Raw genomic sequence first — 13,586 nt, 5'->3', positions numbered from 1 at the left:
AATTAACTGAGGTGGTTAACATAACATTTGGTGTAAAAATACAAAGTCACTTGCTGTTTTTTCAGCAGCGATTTATATGGTTATATTACATATATAGGTAAACTATAATTTCTAGTAATAATTTTTGAGAGGTTGTTTTTTAATGTGTATTCTGTTATTTATTTCAATCTCAGCAAACTGGACAGTGGCATTTGAGTATTGAAAACTGAAGTTTAGTGGACTGCATCTACCTTCTGCCTTCTCCCCATCCTTTACAAAAGAATAAATGGGATGTTTCAGAAGAGAGCTGTATTAAAAGAAGAGTGTTGCAGATGGCTTCAGAAGCTGTGAATGCAAAACATGCTAGGAATCGCTTCACAAAGGGAAAAAGACAACAGCAAATAAAGAACAGATCTTCACTTGGTGATGGTGATGGAGAAGACTCCTTTCTCTTCGAAGCAAATGAAGCTTGGAAAGATTTTCATGGTTCTCTTCTTCAGTTTTATGAAAATGGAGAACTCTGTGATGTCACACTGAAGGTCAGACTGCCTTTTTTTCTTTATTTTTTCAATCTCTTCAGTGTATTGTGTAAAATCATGGTTTCTATAACCACACAAGGCAAATTTTTGGTGCTGTACTTACAATCAGAATGGTTTTATTTTCAGTCCTTTATTCTGTTGAAGGGGAAGGGACATAAGTAAGGGTAAGTAAAGGGAACTTAACCTAAGAAAAATTACTAGTTAAATGTTGATATTCATTGTTTCTTAGTTTTAATTCTGAAAGTTCTGGAGCCCTAAAACAAATAGTTACTATTTGTGAAATGAGTAAATTACTGCTGACCAGATAAGCTTTTAATTTAAAAATCTTAATGTATTCACTTACCCTTGATGTTGTTTAGAAGTCAGAATGTTTTGTTGTATATGTAGCTGCACTAATGTTTTACTGCATGTTCCTATTCTGGTGCAAGCATACCTCTCTTTTTTTACATTTTGCTTTATTGCATTTTACAGATAATGCATTTTTGTTTGGATTTTTGGTTTGTTTTTTTTTTTACAGATTCAAGGTTTGTGGCAACCCTGAGTTGTTAGATGATAGTTAGGATTTTTGAGTCTTTTAAACATGATTTCTCTATGCAGTGGCAAACAAAAAAAAAATCATTTGATATGCTTTATTTTGGTGGTCTGGAACTAAACCTGCAATATCTCCGAGATATGCCTGTAATTTAATCTGTTTGAATATTATCATTTTTAAGTGAGATTGTTTATTTTTACCTGATAGTGAACTAGACTTGGATGAAAAAGACTTCAGTAAGCTGTGTCAAAGGTTATGTTGCTCTGCTACCAAAAACAGTTTTAATAAAATTGGAAAATTGATAAAACAGTGTGGAAGAGCCTGTATTCTGATTGTTTCTCATTGCTCATTTAAAGTACTTACTATTATTCTTATATCTCATTGTGATATTAAGCTTTTTTGAGGATTTATGTGCATCCATGCAGAATTTTTTAACATGAGGTTTGCCCCTTTGGTATCTCTTAGATTCTGCTTTCTGCTCCTGATCAGTCAGGTCTTAGAGCTCAGAGTTGTGGGGATTGAGGACATCCTTGGAGAATCAGATCAGGGGACACTCAGCAAAAATCTATAAACTAAATGCATAAATTCTGAGTTTCAGGCTCAGAATGTCCAGGAGTATAGAGTTATACTGTAAATAAATGACCTATATTCTCTTTAATTCTTAAACTTTTGGTGTCTTTACATGTTTCTAGGTCCTAAGATATTGAGAAGAAAACCATTAAATAATTTTACTGACTTTATATGAAATTTACCCTTGTTTACATTTTAATGAAGGAACACCTAAACTCTTTGCCTTGTACAGTATATTATGTTTAGTCTAATTGCTGTTGTTCTAAGTTTCAACCATACTGTGAAATTCAGTGACCCACACTAGCTTTGGCAAAAATACAAATGTGAAATAGGTTATTTGAATTAAATAAATTATCAGTTCAGTGTATCAGTATAAGCTGGAAAATAAATATTATTGACTGTATCAGTATATAATTTTTAATAACTACTGCATATAAACTTTCTTAAGTGAGAAGTATGGATACAGCCATTTTTAGGGCAAGCGATAACTAATCTCATAACTTTTCTTTGTTTTATTGTGTGACTTCAGCAATAGGTTGAAATGAAAACTTGAATCTATAGAGGAAGCCCCAAAATGCTACATTTGAAGCAGTGACAGAGGTCATGTAGGAATGAAAAACTTCATGACTTTATGATTTTAATTTTTCAACTGTAAAATTAAGATTAGATTTTTGTGAAGAATAAGTGAGTTAACATGTGAACCCTTAGAACAGTGTTTAACACATTAAATAATAAGTAATAAATTCTTAGGATCATTAAGTGTACTACTGTTATTGTTCCAAAGAGATCAGATAATGCTGCTATGGTATATTCTATTCCTGTCATTAGGAGGAATTACAGTCTTTTAGCAGGTCCGTTATTGGATTTATTTCTTAATTCTAATTCAATATTTCTTAAACTTTCAGAGTTTAACTATCATATAATAAAACAACTAAACCCAGTAGGATTATGGGTAGTTTATAATGCTTTGCTCAATATAAACTTCACTTTTTACATTCATATAGCCTTGAGGATTATACTTTGATATAGTCATCTCCTTTTTTCTGTTAGCATGCTTCCTTTGATCATTATTGCTTTTAGGACAAACATTTCAGAAAGGCAGTTATCAAAATTTGTTTTATTATTCATATGTAAGGCCATTAGTGTGTATTTAAATTCCAAAGTGAGCACCTAAATTGGAAACAAGTAAGTTCATTTAACAGATTATTTACTAAGGTTTTAACACAGTACACAGAGAGTATAAATAAATCTGAATAATATGCTATACTTGCATTGAGGGAGTTTAAGGTTTAGCTGGAGATAGACACATATACAGCTAACTAAAAAACAATTTAGTAACTGTCATTTTATGACATTTTTATGGAAGCAAAAGATAGGGTCTATTAATTATGCCTGAGAGGTGATTGGAAAGGCTTCATATAGGAGATTATATATTATCTTAAGGTCATGCTAGGTTTACCAGAAAGGTAAAACTTATTTATATATTATGTTTATTAGTGAAAATAGTTTTAAACAACATATCTCTTGGTAACACTGAAATTATAAATGCAGGAAGATTCTTAAGGGCAACAGTTTGGTTGGGGAACAGTCAAAGGGAAATTGTCTCAAAAGGGGTATTGGATCAGTTCAGTTCAGTCGCTCAGTCGTGTCCGACTCTTTGCGACCCCATGAATCGCAGCACGCCAGGCCTTCCTGTCCATCAACATCTCCTGGAGTTCACTCAGACTCACGTCCATCGAGTCCGTGATGCCATCCAGCCATCTCATCCTCAGTCGTCCCCTTTTCCTCCTGCCCCCAGTCCCTCCCAGCATCAGAGTCTCTTCCAATGAGTCAACTCTTCGCATGAGGTGGCCAAAGTACTGGAGTTTCAGCTTTAGCATCATTCCTTCCAAAGAAATCCCAGGGCTGATCTCCTTCAGAATGGACTGGTTGGATCTCCTTGCAGTCCAAGGGACTCTCAAGAGTCTTCTCCAACACCACAGTTCAAAAGCATCAATTCTTCGGCGCTCAGCCTTCTTCACAGTCCAACTCTCACATCCATACATGACCACAGGAAAAACCATAGCCTTGACTAGACGGACCTTAGTCGGCAAAGTAATGTCTCTGCTTTTGAATATGCTATCTAGGTTGGTCATAACTTTTCTTCCAAGGAGTAAGCGTCTTTTAATTTCCTGGCTGCAGTCACCATCTGCAGTGATTTTGGAGCCCAAAACAATAAAGTCTGACATTGTTTCTACTGTTTCCCCATCTATTTCCCATGAAGTGATGGGACCGGATGCCATGATCTTCATTTTCTGAATGTTGAGCTTTAAGCCAACTTTTTCACTCTCCTCTTTCACTTTCATCAAGAGGTTTTTTAGTTCCTCTTCACTTTCTGCCATAAGCGTGGTGTCATCTGCATATCTGAGGTTGTTGATATTTCTCCTGGCAATCTTGATTCCAGCTTGTGTTTCTTCCAGTCCAGCGTTTCTCATGATGTACTCTGCATAGAAGTTAAATAAGCAGGGTGACAATATACAGCCTTGACGTACTCCTTTTCCTATTTGGAACCAGTCTGTTGTTCCATGTCCAGTTCTAACTGTTGCTTCCTGACCCGCATACAGATTTCTCAAGAGGCAGGTCAGGTGGTCTGGTATTCCTATCTCTTTCAGAATTTTCCACAGTTTATTTTGATCCACACAGTCGAAGGCTTTGGCATAGTCAATAAAGCAGAAATAGATGTTTTTCTGGAACTCTCTTGCTTTTTCCATGATCCAGCGGATGTTGGCAACTTGATCTCTGGTTCCTCTGCCTTTTCTAAAACCAGCTTGAACATCAGGGAATTCACGGTTCACGTATTGCTGAAGCCTGGCTTGGAGAATTTTGAGCATTACTTTACTAGCATGTGAGATGAGTGCAATTGTGCGGTAGTTTGAGCATTCTTTGGCATTGCCTTTCTTTGGGATTGGAATGAAAACTGACCTTTTCCAGTCCTGTGGCCACTGCTGAGTTTTCCAAATTTGCTGGCATATTGAGTGCAGCACTTTCACAGCATCATCTTTCAGGATTTGAAACAGCTCAACTGGAATTCCATCACCTTCACTGGCTTTGTTCGTAGTGATGCTTTCCAAGGCCCACCTGACTTCACTTTCCAGGATGTCTGGCTCTAGACTAGTGATCACACCATCATGATTATCTGGGTCGTGAAGATCTTTTTTGTACAGTTCTTCTGTGTATTCTTGCCACCTCCTCTTAATATCTTCTGCTTCTGTTAGGTCCATACCATTTCTGTCCTGTATCGAGCCCATCTTTGCATGAAATGTTCCCTTGGTGTCTCTAATTTTCTTCAAGAGATCTCTAGTCATATTGCATAGCACTCATAATACTTAGATTGTGTGTCACAGATCAACAAGAATAGCATCTGCAAAGATGCTTTTATTTATGCTTTATTTAGTCTGAGGAAATGTCATTGTCCTTTTAAATTTTTTTAATTGTCCTTTTTAAACATCATGGTTAATTTACCTGAAGAGGTTGATAGAGATTATTAAAGGAGGACAACCCCTTCCATCATCTCTTGATGCCACCACTGAGATATGTTTCATTCATATTATTTAGCTTCTTATTTTGAAACCGCATGTTTCTGTGATGTTTAAAATTTTTTAAAAAATATTTATTTGGCTTCACCGGGTCCTAGTTGTGGCATGGTGGAATCCAGTTCCCCAACCAGGACTGAACCCAGATCCTTGCATTGGGAGCACCAAGTCTAGCCACTGGACCACCAGGGAAGTTCCTGTGATTTTTTTTTTAATAAGTATTTATAGGATTCTAATGAACATGTTCAAGACTCTTAAGTGTTATAATTATTTGCCATCAAAACTTTCAGCTGATCAGGTAAGAATAGTGCTCTGAAAGATTGCAGAGAAACGAAATATTCGAGCTCCATTAGAGTAGTGTACTTCCTAGAGGTAAAAATGATAAAAGTTAGTATCCTTATAAATGTAACAGTTCCTGACTGGAGAGCAGACATAACCTAATAAAAGAAATGATAAAGGAGAAAGTGATTTTATATTTAATATTTAATACTTAAGTATTCTATGGAAGTAGATTTGTAAAAACATAAAGCTGTGAGTACTAAAAAGAATACCTGGAGTATGTACAGAATATTAGAATGATTCCCACTTAAGCATGTCACCTAATGCAGAAGTCATAAAGAGAAAGGTTGGTTGATTATAAAAATCCATGGAGGATGAATTTAAAGCACACTTAGAAAAGTTTTGAAATATATGACAAATGACTAACATTCCAAAAGTCGGAGGCATCCTTACAAATAAGAGTTCATAGAAGACATAAAAGTAGTCCAAAATGTATGAATGATTTAATCATATTAGTAAAAGATAAAACTAAAACAGTGAAAGACTTCATTCATTGAATTGGCAACTATAACAAGTTAACACTTAGAATTTGGCACAAGTATTGTAAGATCAGAAATGGACAATTTAGCAATATGTAGCCAAACTGTACTTGTCCTTTGAAGCAGCATTACTGTTTTATGTAGGAAATTATTAATAGAGAGTGGATACAAAGATTCTCTTACAACAAAGCTCACTACTGTGTTTATAATGGCAATTACAGGAAGCAGTCTAATTTTTCAGCAATTAAAGCAGTGATGTTTCAGTGTTTTTTATTACATTTCTATAAAATGTCATTTCAAAATGATTTAAATAGGAAATGAAAAAACTTCAATTAAGTTCATAATAGATACTACTAAATGATTTGTTTACTCTGCTTCAGTTTTCTCAGTGATAAATTGTGGATAATGATGGTATCTACTCATAGGACCATTGGGACAATTAAGCGAGTTAATATATGAAAAACAGAATGAATAGTGCCTGACACAATAACTATAGTTAGCAATAATGTGTTGTATATTTGAAAATAGCTACGAGAGTAGATCTTAAAAGCTCTCATCAGAAAGAAAAAAAAATGTATAATTATATTAGGTGATAGTTACTAAAACTGTGGTAATTGTTTTACTGTATATATATATATATATATATATATATATAAATATATCAAATCATAATGTTTGGTACCTTAAACTTATACCATCTTAGATGTCAGTAAAATTGGAAAAAAAGTTTTAAAATAAGGGACTCACAGACCCTAAGGAAAACATGGTGCCTGATACATAGTAAGTCCTGGGTAATGTTTGCTGTTATTCATTAATACACAAAATGCTTCTGAAATGTGAGATAATCTATAAAAATCTAGTTTTATGATATGCACATTATAGATACATGTATAAAAGATTTGATTCTAATTTGGAAGAAGAAAATTGACTGACTTTTAAAAATTAGCCTAGGTTGACAGTAAGTGACCAAAGGATTACATTGTTAAATGCACTAAAATTGTCTGGAGGTTTTGTCCCTGCTACAGCATATCCTCTATGCCGATCTCTGGTTTATCTTGATATTAAACTAAGTCTGCTTTTGTTTTTCGTTTGAACAGGTTGGCTCAAAGCTAATCTCCTGTCACAAACTGGCATTGGCTTGTGTTATTCCCTACTTCAAAGCCATGTTTCTCTCTGAAATGGCTGAAGCCAAGCAAACGCTGATTGAAATAAGAGATTTTGATGGTGATGCAATAGAAGACTTGGTAAAGTTTGTCTATTCTTCACGGCTCACTTTGACGGTTGACAATGTCCAGCCTCTCTTATATGCAGCCTGTATTCTACAGGTGGAACTGGTGGCTAGAGCTTGTTGTGAATACATGAAGTTACATTTTCATCCCTCCAACTGTCTGGCGGTAAGAGCCTTTGCAGAAAGTCACAATCGAATAGACCTAATGGACATGGCGGATCAGTATGCCTGTGAGCATTTTACTGAAGTGGTGGAGTGCGAAGACTTCGTCAGTGTGTCACCTCAGCATCTCCATAAGCTTTTGTCCTCCAGTGACCTAAACATTGAGAATGAAAAGCAGGTCTACAGTGCTGCCATCAAGTGGCTTCTTGCCAATCCTCAGCATCATCCCCAATGGTTGGATGAAACACTTGCACAGGTGAGGACAAATAAGACTTTATATAGAAAGGAAATAATAGGGAAACAAATCAGCATGTTCCATTTCCCATAAAAGGTGGGGATTATCGATTGATGTAATATAATGTGAAAATAGCTTTGACTCTCACTTTCCTGTACCATTTACGGATAAGTCTGAGCGTGCTATATTTGAATTAGAAATGTCACTACCTGCTTTTTAACTTGAATATTTACAAAGCCCCTTGAGACAGTAGTAATGAATATTTATGCTGAAATGTTCTGAGGAAACAGCTCTAAATTAATTTATAACTATTGTTTTATAATATAAAGTTTCTAAACTTACTGAACTGCTTTGCTAATGAACGTTAATTTGTTCCTAATGCATATAGGTTTGTTCTCCAAAGAATTAGAAGACATCACTTTGTTTTCTTCCCTCACCATTTTGTAGCTTCAGAAATGTCTCTTTTTGTTTACTTTTCCTATCAATAGGAGTTTCTTAGATAGGGAGATGACAAATAGGCCTTAGAATTACCTTGACAATAAGTTGGTCTACAAAACCAAAAAGTTTTATTATCTTGCACCTGTATCATATATTTGTGTATGTGTGTATGCCTTTAACTCAAATCACATTATGGGGTTTGATCGTCCCTTTACTAGACAGTCAATGCATCTTTAAGAGAAGAATGGTGAGTGCCTCTACTGAAAGAAGGGGATTATCCCTGAGTATAACCTTCCAAGTTGAAAAAAACAACACCTGTTTGCTTCATATATGAGCATGGGTGTGTGTGTGTGTCTGTGTGTGTGTAAGAAATTACATTTCCATATGTTTGATCTTAGCATTAAAAGGCAAACAAACATAGCAGCACAATTGTGTTTTGATTGTACCTTTTCTTTAACAGCAAGGGGACTTACGATTATGACAGTACCATCTTTGGAAGTGAGTAAGTAGCTTGAATTAAGACAAAAGAACTATTTTATCCAGTCTACTTAAATCTGTATTTAAAAGGGGAGGAGATAGTTAACATATAATGATTTCATTAGTACAGACCAGTACTGGGAATTGCTTTAGAACTTGGCACAGTGAACTTCATTCACATATTAGAAAGTAAATGAGATTTGAAGAGAGCGTTGCTGCAGTGAAAGTAGAGAATGAGCTATCCAATTGCAACTTATATTTATATCTGCAACTATTCACGATCCTTAGGTTCGTTTGCCGCTGTTGCCAGTTGACTTTCTCATGGGTGTTGTGGCAAAAGAACAGATTGTCAAACAAAATCTAAAATGTAGAGATTTATTAGATGAAGCAAGAAATTACCACCTTCACTTGAGTAGCAGAGCAGTACCTGACTTCGAATACTCTATTCGGACTACCCCAAGGAAGCATACTGCTGGTAATTAAATTACTCATTTTATCAACTCTGCTGGAAGGAGTTTTGTTCTTTTTGAGGGTTGTTATATGAATGTCTAAACCTAATTGTAAGATTATTTAGTATCGATTGTCTTAAAGTAGTAATTGGCAAATAAGGTTATGTATGAATTTTTACTGTACATACAGACTTCAGATAGTTTTATTAAGCCAATTTTATAAAAAGCTATAACAAGACATATACACTCTGAGGAGTCTGCTGATATATCTCTTTCTTGAGAGTCTTTTTGATTTCTTTTAAGCAGAATTAGTTCCTCTGTCATTTTTGCTTAAATGACACTTGCTTTGCACTCTTTTCACTGTGTTGCACTGAAATTTATTTGACATGTTTTGAGCCTTTCAAAGACACGTAAGTATCTTAATAGGTTTGTATCACAAGTACCAGGCATGGAGCTTGATATGTGTTATATATTTAAATATTTGTTTTTTCATTTCACCACAGCAAAAAAGGCACTAAACACATCTAATGTTAGTATAACAGACTGTATTAGACTCTGAGAATATAAAGCTCTTATACTTGAGAGGCAAGTAGTTTTGCTTTCATTTGCCATAGTTTTCAGACTTTGTTTTCCTGAGAAAAGTTAAGTCTATGTTCACTTATGTTACTCTTCATGAAGAATATGTTTGAGGGACAAGGGGAAATAAATGTGGCCTATGAATTTAGGAATCAGTAGTCTGAACAGAGACTTCCTGTACATCTGCTGTGACCTAATGGGGTTATTAAATAAAGAGATTTGTAAAATAACCTAAAAAAAAAAGGCAATACATGATCATGAATAGTGGGATTTTATCTTAGTAGTATGAAGAAAGTTTGAATGTGGTAGATCTGACTATGAAGAAATTGTTGTTCAGTCACTCAATCGTGTCTGACTTTTTGTGACCCCATGGACTGAAGCACACCAGGCTTCCCTGTCCTTCACCATCTCTTGGAGCTTGCTCAGACTCAGTGTCCTTGGAGTCGGTGATGACATGCAACCATCTGATTCCAGCTTGTGCTTCATCCAGCCCGGCATTTCACATGATGTACTCTGCATATAAGTTAAATAAGCAGGGTGACAATATACAGCCTTGACATACTCCTTTTCCTATAGTTCTTCTAAATAATTAGTATAACATAAAAAGGATGGCTTATTTATTTTCCCTCTTTATAGGTTGATATCAAGTATTAAATTTTTGAAGTGTAATTTTTTTTCAGCTATGAATCCTGTTTCAGGAGTTAAGGTGTTTAATTCTTCAGATTCAGATGTGAATTCAAAGATCTTGGCAGTCTATGTTATATGCCAAACCATTAGACCCTCATATCCATGATCTCTTACATGATTGTAAGAACTTAGTGAAGGATTTGATCCTTATTATGAGAAAGATGGTGTTACTTCATCTTATGGATAAGGAAAAAAAAAATCAGGGTGAAGAAATGCACAGGGCCACATGGAACAATGGAGAAAGGATTTGTGTCCTAATCTTACTTCATTTTAATTTTTTCCATGTCATATTCCTGGATGACCTATATAGCTGAAATATTAGGGTCCACTTAAATAGAATCTAATTGGTAGTTGGGATTATATTCTTGGATTGTAATTCCAGCTGTGCCATTAAGCATCTGTAAATTGGGTCAGATTTCTTAATCTCTGAAGGCCTCAGTTTCTTTATAAATAATTTTGATTATATGATCTTTAAAGTCTCTTTCAACTTTAAATTTCTCCAACTTTTAACATATTGAATTAGTTGAAAAAGATGGCACAAGAAGTTCTCGTCACTGATTTTATGCAGTCATTTCAGCAAACATTTATTCAGTGTCTACCGTGTGCCACGTTCTCAGGCATTAGAAATGCAGACATAGGATTTCCCTGGTACTGTTCAGGGGTTGAGAGTCTGCCAGCCAATGCAAAGGACTGGCTCTATCCTCAGGCTGGGAAGATCCCACATGCTGCAGGGCAGCTACGCCCAAGCACCACGACTTCTGAGGCCAAGCTCTAGAGCCCTTGAGACACAACTGCTGAAGCCTACACACCCTAGAGCCCTATATACATGCCCTGAGCTCCAGGACAAGACAAGCCACCCCAATGAGAAGCCCAGGCACAGCACCTCACAAAAGCCGATGTGCACAGCAGCGAAGACCCAGTGCAGCCAAAAATAAATAAAAAATATTTTTAAAAATAGTATTAAGAAGAAGAAAATAAATGCAAACACAAATAGAACATAGCCATTCCTGTTTTGAGAGAACTTACAGTCTGATCTAGAGAAATAGACATATGAGTAAGTAAATGAAATAAAGTGTTACAGGTGCTTTGATATAACCAAAAAGTAGAGAAGCAAAAAGAGTGGTTATTTTTATTTTAGAAGGGCCATTAAAGGTTTTATAGAGAAAGTAACCCCTCATTTTGGTTTTCAGTAATAAATAGTTGTTTTTCTGGGTGCCAGTTAGAGACAAGGATATTCAGCTCACATTACATTTAGTGAATGTTCAGTACATGCCAGGCACTGTGCTTGTCTTTACTAGTGCATAGATCCTTAACACTATCTTAATCCAGCTTAGATTCTGATAGATGCCAGCATAATAGATCATTTCAACACTGTGTATTATATGAATGGTAGTTACCAAAAGTTGCTGTCAGAGCATTGAGGATGATCACTCTATGGGTTGATGCAGGAGCTTGAACATTAAGGTAAGAGAGAGAGAGAATCAGGTTATAGACCCTGCAGGGCCGTTATGCTGTACTAAAGCTTTATCTTGTAGAGCAGAGGTTCTCATAGAACGAGGCAAGTGGTGGCCTCTTGATCAACAGCATCAGCATTCACTTAGGAACTTTTTAGAAATTCAGAACTTTAGACCTATCCAAACCCACTGAATCAAACTGTTGGGAGTGGGGAAGGGTCAGGCCCAGCCATCTGTTCTATAAAGTTCTCCTGGTGATTCTGAATCAGAATAAGGTGTTGATTTTTTCCTTTTTTAACAATGTGGTAAAATGCATATAAAAATTGTCATTTTAACCTTCTAAAATTAATTTTTACTAGAGTATAATTGTTTTACAATACTGTGTTTGTTTCTGCTGTACAGTTCACCATTTTAAAACAGTTAAATAGTGGCATTCAGGAAAATTTTTAATGACTACTGATACAGGTATGACAGGCTGTTGAAAGAGCCTTTGAATTATTCTGTTTTGAAAGAGCCTTTGAATTATTCTGTTGACAATCTGAAAGCAAAAAGAGTACTGAGTGGTAAAAGAGAACAGGATTTTGCAGTAATAGCTGATGAGGCTCTGAACTGAGGTGCGAATAACAGGGAGGTGAAAGAAATCTCAGGGAAGGAAGGATGTTTACATGGGTGAGGAAGGAAGATCCTTCTGTGTGGGGTAATGAGGTGCCTCTGGGACACCAAGTGGAAACATGACTTAGAAATGTAGTTTGGAAAGCATTATGATATGATGGAAATTTTAGTCAAAGGATTGAACTTTTCCCACTGTGAGTATGAAATATGTGAGAAGTAGGCTGAGAATGAAGCATAGAAAACATAAGAAAGAAAAATGATTGGAGACAAAAGGAGACTTTTTGACATTATGGAAATCAAGAGAGTTAAGGAGTTTCCAAAAAATAGGGTGGTCAGTATATCAAATGTTGTATTCAGTCAGAAATTACGAGCTTGTTGAATTTTGTCATGACTTTATTAGCAGGAGCAGTTTTTCAGGGTGGGTGAGGATCTCAGCCGTATTGTAGAGGGGCGTTAGCAAGCAGAGAAAACTGATGTTAATCCTTTTGTTCATTCACTCAGTCATGTTTGACTCCGTGACCCCATGGACTTCAGCACACCAGGCTTCCCTGACCTTCACTATCTCCCAGAGTTTGCTCAAACTCATGTCCATTGAGTCAGTGATCCTGTTCTTTGAGAAGTTCAAATCAGGGGAAAAATTAAAATTAGATTTTTAGTAGTATAGTGATATTAAATGCTACGCAAATAACTTTTTTTCTGTTAATCAAAATTTTGACTTCCTAAGTTTCTTTCTATACCTTAAAATTTTTTTTTAATTAGGGGGAATTCCCTGGTGATCCAGGTCTGTCACTGCCAAGGGCCTGGGTTCAGTCTCTGGTTCGGAAACTAACATCCCACAAGTTGTGTGGCAAGGTCAAAAATAAAAGAAAATAAAATTAACTGTAAGAAAAAAAAATTAGGGAGCTGTGATTTTAACCTCTACCTTGTGGTTTTACCTTTAGGAGTGCTATTTTGTGTAGGTGGTCGAGGTGGATCAGGTGACCCCTTCCGCAGTATTGAATGCTATTCTATCAACAAAAACAGTTGGTTCTTCGGACCAGAAATGAACAGTCGAAGGCGACATGTGGGTGTAATCTCAGTGGAAGGTGGGTCTGCTCTTGTGTGAAATCACATCACGTCATCACAATGCTCCTGTTAAATATTTGAACTTGGGGAATTTCTTTCTGAAGAAAATTCCTACATTGTAAAGTATGTTTCAATATATCAATAAATTATTTGGGTGGTGAATATTTACTTTTTGCCCAAAGATGCTCTGTGT

The 13,586-nt window shown here is 35.8% G+C and overlaps 1 protein-coding gene across 3 annotated transcripts in view; it reads left to right on the top strand.

Annotated features, from left to right (window-relative positions):
* Positions 1-311: 311 nt before the first annotated feature.
* The window catches only part of KLHL8 (kelch like family member 8), a 29,168-nt gene continuing 15,893 nt past the window's right edge, over positions 312-13,586 (top strand). The window contains exons 1-4 of one of the 3 annotated variants that reach the window (XM_068975417.1): positions 312-518; positions 7,336-7,656; positions 8,839-9,025; positions 13,270-13,413. In XM_068975417.1, the coding sequence (XP_068831518.1) occupies positions 312-518; positions 7,336-7,656; positions 8,839-9,025; positions 13,270-13,413 (859 nt within the window). Of the gene's footprint in view, positions 519-7,107; positions 7,657-8,838; positions 9,026-13,269; positions 13,414-13,586 lie in introns of all 3 variants that reach the window. The other 2 variants (XM_068975416.1, XM_068975418.1) reach the window with 2 other exon arrangements.

This window comes from Capricornis sumatraensis, chromosome 7 (genome assembly GCF_032405125.1).
Source record: "Capricornis sumatraensis isolate serow.1 chromosome 7, serow.2, whole genome shotgun sequence".
In the NCBI taxonomy this organism is placed as follows: Eukaryota; Metazoa; Chordata; class Mammalia; order Artiodactyla; family Bovidae; genus Capricornis; species Capricornis sumatraensis.
Note: the sequence above shows the minus strand (reverse complement) of the source record. Positions and strands in the feature narration are given on the sequence as shown.